General features: G+C 39.4%; 1 protein-coding gene and 1 long non-coding RNA gene across 3 annotated transcripts; one reads left to right on the plus strand and one right to left on the minus strand.

Annotated features, from left to right (window-relative positions):
• The first annotated feature begins 949 nt into the window (after positions 1-949).
• LOC123998751 (5-hydroxytryptamine receptor 3A-like) lies at positions 950-10,838 on the plus strand. Of its 2 annotated transcripts, XM_046303874.1 has the most exons (10): positions 950-1,015; positions 1,117-1,191; positions 2,249-2,880; positions 4,304-4,348; positions 4,437-4,543; positions 4,754-4,923; positions 8,555-8,676; positions 9,560-9,770; positions 9,971-10,120; positions 10,550-10,838. In XM_046303874.1, exons 2-10 carry the CDS (start codon positions 1,131-1,133, stop codon positions 10,792-10,794), a joined length of 1,743 nt encoding a protein of 580 aa, XP_046159830.1. In that variant the 5' UTR covers positions 950-1,015; positions 1,117-1,130; the 3' UTR covers positions 10,795-10,838. The 2 variants fall into 2 exon arrangements, with proteins under 2 accessions (XP_046159830.1, XP_046159831.1); XM_046303875.1 differs by lacking the exons at positions 950-1,015; positions 1,117-1,191; positions 2,249-2,880 and adding an exon at positions 3,129-3,208.
• Positions 5,518-10,875, minus strand: LOC123998752. Its single transcript, XR_006832326.1, has 3 exons — positions 9,942-10,875; positions 9,544-9,779; positions 5,518-6,405 (listed from the first exon to the last, which is right to left on the minus strand). It is a non-coding gene; the product is annotated as an uncharacterized LOC123998752 (long non-coding RNA).
• Positions 10,876-11,208: the final 333 nt, after the last annotated feature.

Here is an 11,208-nt window from a genome sequence, read left to right on the forward strand (position 1 = left end):
TCTGAATGATCGGCTATGAAAAGCCAACTGACATTTACTCCTGAGGTGCTGACCTGTTGCACCCTCGACATCCACTTTGATTATGATTATTTGACGCTGCTGAACATCTTTTGAATTTTGAACATCTTGGCCATGTTCTGTTATAATCTCCACCTGGCACAGCCAGAAGAGGACTGGCCACCCCTCAGCCTGGTTCCTCTAGGTTTCTTCCTAGGTTCTGGCCTTTCTAGGGAGTTTTTCCTAGCCACTGTGCTTCTACACCTGCATTGCTTGCTGTTTGGGGTTTTCGGCTGGGTTTCTGTGCAGCACGTTGAGATATCAGCTGATGTAAGAAGGTCTATATAAATAAATGTGATTTAATTTTGATTTGAACCCTTCTGATGCTATACATAAATAGTATTACATCAGAATTACTCTCTAATTTAAACTGTGGGTAGTTTCATATGTCCAGACAATTAGTCCACAACCAGCTGTCAAAACAAGCTGCTTCATGCGCCACTACCCAGAGAGGAGACAGCACCACTGAAACCACAATGCTGTCTGGTGCCCATGCATGATGACATTTCAAATAAACCAACTCAATCCCTTTTGTATTATTGTCTGTATGAAGTCTGTATGCTCAACAATATGATAACAGCCTACGGTCCTATTGAGGTCCAGTGAAACATATAGCCAACCACAGGGTTTAGAGGCAGGTGGAGGTGCAGTATATCCACTTCTGCCTAGTCACAGTAATTAGTAATTACCTGTCTGTTGTGGGTTGTTGTTTACACAAGATGGTGAAATGAATCCTGGGAGGTTAATTTAAAAACTCATTATTTGGGGATTACAGCCAAGCACATCCTGTACAATATCGAGGATAATATTCTATGTAGACAGTTTGTGGGGGTGTATGTTCTCATGGAAGACTGCCGTGACCACATGTTCCAGAGCAGCCTTTATAAGGGTCATCCCAGGTGAGGCTTTGGCTTGAGAGGAAAGTAGAATGCAAGTAGTGATCAATGAGCATCTAAAGGTTGGTTTTCAGTCCTTCTTCTAACCGTTTCATTAGAGGAAACTCGTCATTTCTAGTAAGACTGCGCACCAATGTCTAACTGACCATGTGCTTTGTGACAGGAGGACGTGCAGGGATGAGACCCATGGACCACAGTGTGCTGAAATGTTGCCTCTTCTCTCTACTCTTGCTAACAGGTAAGACATTGGGCTCCATTTTACTCTTCTTAAAACAGGCACAGATTACACTAGAATAATATCGTCTCTCTCGTTCCTATTAGCAGATGTTAAGTAAACATTGCGAAACAAGCATTTCAAATGGTTAACAAGCTGAAATATTCAAAACATGTTTAAAACTGCCTCGTCCCATTTTGACGCACTGCTTGGGCTGCGTGTGAAAAAATGCAGCACATTGCCGTTCAAACAGATTATCTTACTAAAGTCATGAAAACAATTATAATTAAAATATTCAAATACATTTAAGTGTATTGAAGCTGTATAACATGTTGCACTAAAAGCTGGCAATGTAGTATGTTTGATCTAAACCCGGTACTCTTATCTCTAGTCCAGTATCACTCCAATATAACTGATTTAGAGTACCAGGTTTAGATCACTTTTCAGACTTATTGAGTCACTACTATGAAGCCATCAGAAATACTCTAAATGGGGAGATGGGAAACTCCATTTGATTCGTATTACCTTGTACAATTTCCACGCGTTGTCAATTGGCCGCACAGTGCATTCTGGGTAGATATGGGACAAGGAGCGCACTCCTTCAATGAGCGAATGGGAGTCAATTGAGCGCTACCTCAAAAACCCAAGATAAGCATGAATTACACGGAAAAAAGCACAACATTATAAATATATTCAGAGATCTGAATCTTGTTTACCTAGTTTTTTTTATGTGACATTACTTACTTAAGAAAATAAACAGGTTATGCGTCTGGGAACTAACTTTCCACAAGGGATTTCGGGGCGATTAGTTTAACAACCGCGCGAGACAACATATGACCATGAGCGGAGCGTTATACGTTATCCATTAATTGACCAATGAGATTCCTATCTCCTCATTTCTTAAAGTATTTATGCTACCATGAAGCAATGCAACAACTTTATCCAATTGAATTTAGAGTAAGTGTTTTATTTATTGTACTGTGGTTGTTAAAATATTGGAAGGCATCATTGGTTCCTAGAAAATCGCTATATAAATCCAATGTATTATTCTGAAATGATATACCCGTCTCTGGTTCCACAGTGTCTGCAGCAGGCCCTCCATCCAATGCAGCCATTTTAGCTAGTGAAATGACTCCAGGCAATGCATCCAACACAGCCAGTGCAAACCAACCATCCAACACAGCCAGTACAAACCAACCATCCAACACAGCCAGTGCAAACCAACCATCCAACACAGCCAGTACAAACCAACCATCCAACACAGCCAGTACAAACCAACCATCCAACACAGCCAGTACAAACCAACCATCCAACACAGCCAGTACAAACCAACCATCCAACACAGCCAGTACAAACCAACCATCCAACACAGCCAGTACAAACCAACCATCCAACACAGCCAGTACAAACCAACCATCCAACACAGCCAGTACAAACCAACCATCCAACACAGCCAGTACAAACCAACCATCCAACACAGCCAGTACAAACCAACCATCCAACACAGCCAGTACAAACCAACCATCCAACACAGCCAGTACAAACCAACCATCCAACACAGCCACTTCATCCAGGGCAACGACACCCTCCTGTACAACACGTCGATGTCTGGCCAACATGCTGATTGCGAAAGAAGCTCTGAGTCAGCCACAGTCTCCATCATGCATCTCAAATATCAGTGTGCCGTTAATAGTGTATGAAACTCTGTCTGTCGTAAGTCACTTTATGTTCCTTTTAATTGAGTTTTGTACAATGTTTCAGAGATAACTTATTGGCAGATATATAATTATGTGATGATTAATTATACCACAGCGTTGTTAAATACTAATTTCTAATTGGCTGAAAGGGCATTCTAAAATGGATATTAAAACCAGCTAACGGGAGAGTTGAAAAATATATTGTGCCAGTTGGAAAATAAATTGGGACACCTTGCAATCATGATGCATTATGTGCCTACACATGCAGACCGTACTTGCCACAAAGTTACAAAAAGCTAAACCAACAACCACATAAACCGAAATTGGATACATTGTAAACGCAGGTACAACGGGGAAAAACGTCGCTAGCTATCATTGATTTGTTTTTGCAGACTTTTTTTGAGCATCTGATGACCTAATGTGGTAATGAAAATACAATTTTTGCAGTCATGACGGCGGCGCTATGCTGTCAAATCTTCCCACGTTTCTAGTTTGACCAGCTGTTTTCAACTGGTATTTTTGATTTAGGTTCCCAGATTTGCTAGCAACAAACTATTTAGCCAACTTCTAGCCTAGTGTTTGATATGTAATGTAATCTTCTCGTAATGAAGTGTCGAGCGTCCTGACGGGAAGGCAAACTTTAGCCATGCCAGGCAAAATCAGGCATGATGAGCTCACTGTTATGGATGTATCCAAATGAATGTCAATAGAAAACCATCTTAAACACATATCTACTTTGCTGTTATTCTGACTGCAGAGATCGTGACACTGTTAGCCATAGCTTGTTGTCTAACTAGCAGGAAATTGACAAAAAACAGTGGTGTAAAGTAAAAATACTTTGAAGTACTAAAGTCGTTTTTTTGCGGTATCTTTACTATTTCTGAAAACGTCACTACATTCATACAGAAAATACAAATAATAATAAAATAAATGTTTTACTCAATTTTCCTTGACACCCAAAAGTAGTTGTTATATGTTGAATGCTTAGCAGGACAGGAAAATGGTCCATTTCACTCACTTATCAAGAGAACACATCCCTGCTGCCTCTGATCTGGCAGACTCACTAAACACAAATGCTTCGTTTGTAAATTATGTCTTAAAAACAAGACAATGGTGCCAAGACAATCTCCTTTGCCTAATGTAATGAATCTATTTATACTTTCACTTTTGATACTTAAGTATATTTTTAGCAATTACATTTACTGTTGATACTTAAATATATTTAAAACCAAATACTTTTACTCAAGTAATATTTTACTGGGTGACTTTTACTTGAGTAAAAGTATAGTATAAATGTAAAGTATACCTTAATAGAAAGTTACTCAAGTATGACTATTGAGTACTTTTTCCACCACTGCAAAAACGTTGGTAGTGAGCACAACAAATAGAACGCGAATGTACAGGACGTTGGCATTTATCCCTTATTATCTTCTAAATAGGACACAAAGGATCTCCGCTTCGAGAGTCATCTGCGAGTCATGTTGGTAAGTACACATTTTTAAAAAATATGCAGAAACATTCAAGTAAATGTGCCATTTTTGTAATACCACTCATTATGATTATACACTACAGTCTTGGGAAGACCCTGATTTATCATGGGACACATCAGTCTATCATCATGATATGGTGGTCCTGCCTGTCAGCAAAATCTGGACTCCTGAACTCCATGTGACTAATGGGTGAGTCCACTTACAACAGAATACAATAACCTACCAGTAAGTTATATTTATTCTTGATTCCTTTTATAACATGATCTTCTAAATAGTGAGTAAAACATCTACAGAAATTAAATAGAGATACAGTATTTATTTTTGGAGTGGCCAAATGTTTAGGTGTGACAGTTTTAATAGATCAATCCTCAGTCTGTCCTCAACCTCTCATGTCTAAAGAGTGTCAACAACGATGAAGCACGGCAACAAGGATTTGCTGGTGCACAGCAACGGGACTATAGAGCACATGGTCATCATGAACACTGTGGTGGGATGTGAAGTCAATCTGTACAACTACCCCTTCGCTTCAGATTTCTGCCCCATCGCCATCAATGTCTGGGCACTTAAAGGTAAGTGCATCATTTCAATCCTCATTCTGTCTGCTAAACAGCTATTGCGCACTATTAGTTACCAAAGATCTTATTAAAAACAAGATGTTAACAAAAACAACTAAAACATCATGTTTTAAATCTGTATAGCCTACTGCAATTCCCAGTTTATTTGTCATCTTTGGAGTTTTATATGCTCCCTGACTGTCCTCCCTACCAATGATGTACAGTGCCTTCAGAAATGATTCATACCCCTTGACTTATTCCACATTTTGTTGTTATGGCCTGAATTCAAAATTATTAAATATATTGTTTTCTCTCACCCATCTACACACAATACCCCATCATGGCAAAGTGAGAAAGTCTTTAGAAATGTTTGCATATTTATACATAAAAAATAAAAAACACAGAACTTGAATTTATATAATTATTCACACCCCTTTCCTATGACACTACAAATTGAGCTCAGGTGCATCCAACTTCCTTTGATCATCCTTGATATGTCACTATCCACCGGGTCCTTCTGTAGCTCAGTTGGTAGAGCATGGCGCTTGTAACGCCATGGTAGTGGGTTCGATTCCCTGGGATCACCCATACGTAGAATGTATGCACAGATGACTGTAAGTCGCTTTGGATAAAAGCGTCTGCTAAATGGCATATATATATGTAAGGTCCCATAGTTGACAGTGCATGTCAGAGCAGAAATTATACCATAAGATCCTAGGAGCTGTCTGTAGATCTCTGGGAATTGTGATAAGGCATATCTGGGGAAGGGTATAAAATAATTTCTAGAGTGTTGAAAGTTTCCAAGAGCACAGTGGTCAACATCATTGTGAAATCAATAAAAACATGGAACTACCCAGACTCTGCCTAGAGCTGGCTGTCAAATCAAACTGAGAAACCGGGCAAGAAGGACCTTGGTCAGGGAGGTAACCAAGAACTCAATGACCACTCTGATAGAACTACAGAGTTTCTTGGCTGAGATGGGAGAACCTGCCAGAAGGACAACGGTCTCTACAGCACTTCACCAATCTGGGGTTTATAGGAGAGTGGCCAGACGGAAGCCACTCCTGAGAAAAAGGTGCATGACAGCACATCTGGTGTTTGCAAAAAGGTATATGAAAGACTTGAGCATAAGGCAAAAATATTCTGTGGTCTGATGAGACAAAAATGGAACTCTTTGGCCTGAATGCAAACCACTGTGTCTGGAGAGAACCAGGCACAGCTCATCACCCTCTAATGCCATCCCTACCCTGTTGAGCAGCAGGGATTGAGGGACTGGTAAGGATCGAGAGAACATTGAATGGAGCCAAATACATCCTTGATGAGCACCTGCTTCAGAGTGCAAACGACGTTAGACTGGGGGTGAATACTTGCAGCCAAAGCAACGATGGAATGGCTTCAGAACAACAATGTGAAAGTCCATGAGTGGCCCAGACTTGAATCTCATTGACAAAAAACTTAGATTGCTGTTCATCGCCGCTCCCCATCTAACTTGAAAATCTGCAGGGAAAAGTGGGAGAAAATCCCCAAAAATCAGATGTGTAACACATTTATTTTTAGAATAAATCAAGGGGTATATAAACCCTGGATTGCCAATGGTATGTATTGGCCATTGAGAGGCATTGAAGCCATTCCCCAGTAGGACCAGTGCTCCATAGGAATGAATGTAATTCTACAGTATTTCAATTAAATGTTTCAAGGACAAAATTACATGCATTTAAGTATTGTTCTGTTATTGTGGTGACAGTAACATTTGTAATTCCAAAAAAGTATACTTTAAAACTCCCCTAAAATCTATGCCTACGACCCTGTGGAAATTGAATTAGCATAATAATCCCTATAAAAATCTGTCAATTTAAGATAGATATCTCTTTTTCTCATGAAATGTGTTTCACTCCACTGCGCCTGCCAATATCGCCCTTCCGCATCTGCGATGAAAGGTGCCAGAGCTAGGGCGGAGTTTATCAGACCATGAGACATCCCGAAAATCAGTCGTCTCACAAAAATGTCTGTAGAGTCCATACGGTTTGGCCTACAAACTATTAAGATGAGACTCTCAGGATTATGACGGTTCTCTCCGTTTTGCTCTATGACCCCCACAACAGTCACAGGACTGGTCTGAAGTCAGTACAGCCGATATGCCAACTTCTGTAGCATCCCAACAGTTTGGAAAGGTGAGTCTCTCACGAGCCTAGGTTAAGTTTATTTTTATTTTTATGTATGCAAGAAAATATGGAGATAGTTTAGTGCCTAAAATAAAGGGGTTAAATACTATATGTGTATCCATGTATGAAGCTGTTATTCAAGGTGTTTCTATAGAGTCTGTAAAATAATAAATGTAGCAAAAACAAATGTTTCCAAAACAAAAATAAATGCCAAGATGGAGGCACGGTGGTTCAACACAGCGCCCCCCCATCAGTCATCTACTGTACAGTCTATCTACATCATTGTCCCTTCCAGGTTTGTGGTAACAGAGGTGTGTTTGGGCCGGTGTAGCATGGTGCAGACCCAATTGGCCTTTTGGGCTGGACACAGTGAATATTAGGGATGTAATGATTCAAACATTTTGATTTGGTTCAGTCCTTGATTATTTTGCTACATTTTCAGGAGGGGAAAAAAATGACCATTATACCATCCTGTGTAAATGATAACGATGGACCATCTTTAATGTAGGCTTAAGCTATCTCCCAAATTAAATAAGGTAAATGAATAAGTTAAGCACGAATAAGAATTATATAAACAACATAACAAATGCAAGCTTTTATGTGTTGTATAGTTCACGTCAGAGTGAAATAGACAGATACTGGGGTGAATGGTTTTAGCAGTGCTGCATGACGATAGACATGAGAACTGGGGGTGTTATAAAGAGCATCCGGTAGAAGACAAACACTATGTTCTGAGTGGTATGAAACCCCATGAGAGGAGGCAGTGTTTTATTAGTGTGTCTGCTGAAAGCAAGAACACTCTACAAATCTTCCCTATTCTTATTTGATAACTCCTTAAGCTTTAGCCTTATTGGGGAAGTTCATGATTTTACAACTTGCTGTTAGATGGTTCCTGACCCTGAAAGTAGTCTATGGGCCAGGAGACCAACTTTAATCCATGGTTCAGTTCTCTCTGAACAACAACTACTAACTTTAGCCACGCTAACAAAACAAATCACTGGGAGTGATCGGGGCAATTGTCAACATTTCATGGCCAAATCAACCATGTTTAGTTTGATGTTACTTAATGGTGATTTGGTCACTATTTTTTTTTGTATTGCATTTTGCAAATGATGTGGCACTTCTCTCTGAGACCCCACGCTAACAAACAAAGGATATGGCTGCCAGAATGAATCAAACAGCTTCTCATGAATCAAAGTGAGGTTGTTTCACCAAAGTGGCTCTGAGAAATGTGTTACAGTAGGCTACCACCACTGAAGTATTATAGATTTTGTTTTGATTATTTCAACAACAAAAAAATTAAGTTTAAAAAAAATGTGGTCATTTTTCCATCCTCTTCTGAGAACTAAAAGAAGAGTCATATCAAGAAATGAACCGAACAAAAAATCTTTACACCCCTAAAACAATAGATTTTTAGGGGTGTGAAGCTACGTACGGTATGATCTTTGAATGACTGAACTGGTATCAAATATCTGCTTTTCCAGGATGTGGCATGTTCCTGAACTTCGGGAATGTGAGCAAAACTAGTGCAAACCGTGGGGACTGGCTAACCGAGGAGGTGGAACTCAATGCTAAAGGAGGCAGAGATGATCGCAACTATCTATGGGTTAGTTAGTGTTCCTGGTGATTTCAGTAGTTTGTGATATGTAGAGTAAAGTATCTTTATCTATGGGTTAGTGAGTGTTCCTGGTGATTTCAGTAGTTTGTGACATGTAGAGTAAAGTATCTTTATCTATGGGTTAGTGAGATCTCCTGGTGATTTCAGTAGTTTATGTTATCTATTTTTAAGGGCAGAGCTTAAACAACAATTACACAGAGAAAAATACAATACACTTAAATAAAAATGTATGATGTTTTTATACCTTTCATAAGTAGTGTTCCGTTGAGATAAATACACATCCCAGGCTATGTATTGCGCAGATCCATAAATACACATCCCAGGCTATGTATTGTGCAGATCCACAAATGCATATCCCAGGCTATATTATTGTGCAGATCCATAAATACACATCCCAGGCTATATTATTGTGTAGATCCATAAATACACATCCCAGGCTATATTATTGTGTAGATCCATAAATACACATCCCAGGCTATATTATTGTGTAGATCCATAAATACACATCCCAGGCTATATTATTGTGTAGATCCATAAATGCACATCCCAGTCTATATTATTGTGTAGATCCAGCTACATGCCACAATTCCAAATGAATTAAAAAGATGAGCACCATGTAATTTCCAAATTTGCAGTGTGTTTCTTTTCCCATTAATTGGGGTTAAGGCATAGTTGGATCTGCACAACCGATGGTGAAGGATGTGGACTCATTTGAAATAAGGCTTCTTTTGAGTTCTGAAAACATCTGACAAAGTCTGATTTTGGAATGTAATGCTCTTCCCTTTCAATTTTAAACAAATGCTCTACGTTTTGACGCAAGAACTCGAAAAAACAAATGATTTCAGTCTGGCCTACCCATCTGTCTTCACAGGTGTCGCTGAAGATGCGGTCTGAAAACCCCTTTCTGTCCCTGGTCCTGCCCAGTATACTGATCATTGTGGCAGATGTGGTGAGCTTCTCCCTGCCACTGGGAGGGGGCGAGCGTATCTCATTCAAGGTTACACTGGTTCTCAGCTTCATCATGTTCCTCATCATCCTCAACGACCTACTGCCTGGAGGAGGCCAGTGCAGCCCCATCATCCGTGAGTGTCCTGCTTAAACAGGGTTAAACTGTTACATCACAACAAAACACAACAGCCTAGATCATAAAACATTACATCATACAAGACATTACTCTATTATTACAAATGTACAATATCAAATCCACCACAACATGACAATGTGTGTATAGAGTGCATCCATATAACACTCACACATCTCTCTCTCTCGTTGTTCTCCATAGGAAAGCACTTCTGTTTCTGTTTGGTCATCCTGGTGTTGAGCACGTTGCAGTCTATGGTGCTCACACGCCTGGCTAAGTGTGGCACTCTCTGGCCCTGCAGCCTCTCCAAGTCCAAAGACTCACTGCTTAAAGACACAGACAATGAAGAGGGTAAACATTTTCATTCTTCCGTCACCTCAGTTATCCACAGAGCAAGATATATTTTCATGGTTTCCAAAGACATTAACAAAACGTCCTTATACAACCATTTATAACCTGACCATGAAGTCATAATGACGTTACTGCAACCAGTTTTACTGGGGACCCCATAACGGACTTTCATCATAAACTAGTCAGGTTGTATTTTAATTCTGAACCTTTTAATTCTTACCCTTTAGCTGCAGTTAAAGCATGCAGTCTTTCCCAGCATCTTTCCTTGTTAGCATCATTTGTCTGGCGTTTACGCTGGTCTGGACAGCTACTCCATTTGATCTTTCATGTCACTGAAAACTGTCATTTTACAGAAATTTTTACATCTTTATTTAATTATGTTATATTAATAATAGGTTATCCTTTTTTTCTCTCCTTTACTTTGTCTAGAATCCAAGTCTGATATTAAAGCCTCAGAGGAAGAGAAGAATACAGCCCTCCAGAAGGTGGTGAAGTTTCTCAACAAAATGGCTGCACAAGACCAGAAAAATGCTATACACCATCGCTTTGCCAACAAAGTGGACTTGATCTGTTTCTGTATCTATCTCACCGTCCTCATTGTTTATGCAGTCGTCATTTTATATTTCTCCTTTGGTTCTCAATGTAAGATCAACCAATTAGATTTCTGGTCATAAATTCTTTATTTGCTTTTAACCATCATTTAAAAAATATTGGTGTATTTGGGTCTTCAGAAATGTTGCAAGCACAAACAAAAAGCTAGTTAGTTTAAATAGATGAGTTTTCTGGGGCTAAAATAAATGTTTAGAACTGACAGTCATGTTAACAATATTCTTAGCAGAATACATGTAATGGGGACTTAGTGCTATAATCCCCCAATATTTATTTAAACATGTTTCTAATGAATACATAATGGGGACTGTAGTGCTAGTCTCTATGTAGAACTCTAATGAATACATGTAATGGGGACTGTAGTGCTATAATCCCCTAGAAGAGGCCTAGAACTCTAATGAATACATGTAATGGGGACTGTAGTGCTATAATCCCCCAGAAGAGGCCTAGAACTCTAATGAATACATGTAATGGGGACT

Source organism: Oncorhynchus gorbuscha, linkage group LG16, assembly GCF_021184085.1.
Source record: "Oncorhynchus gorbuscha isolate QuinsamMale2020 ecotype Even-year linkage group LG16, OgorEven_v1.0, whole genome shotgun sequence".
NCBI classification, from domain to species: Eukaryota; Metazoa; Chordata; class Actinopteri; order Salmoniformes; family Salmonidae; genus Oncorhynchus; species Oncorhynchus gorbuscha.

Coding starts and splice junctions, on each gene's coding strand:
- LOC123998751 (XM_046303874.1), top strand. CDS start 1,131: ATGAGACCCATGGACCACAGTGTGCTGAAATGTTGCCTCTTCTCTCTA. Junction 4,349..4,436: donor GTCATCTGCGAGTCATGTTG/GTAAGTACACAT, acceptor TATACACTACAG/TCTTGGGAAGACCCTGATTT. Junction 9,771..9,970: donor CCAGTGCAGCCCCATCATCC/GTGAGTGTCCTG, acceptor TGTTCTCCATAG/GAAAGCACTTCTGTTTCTGT.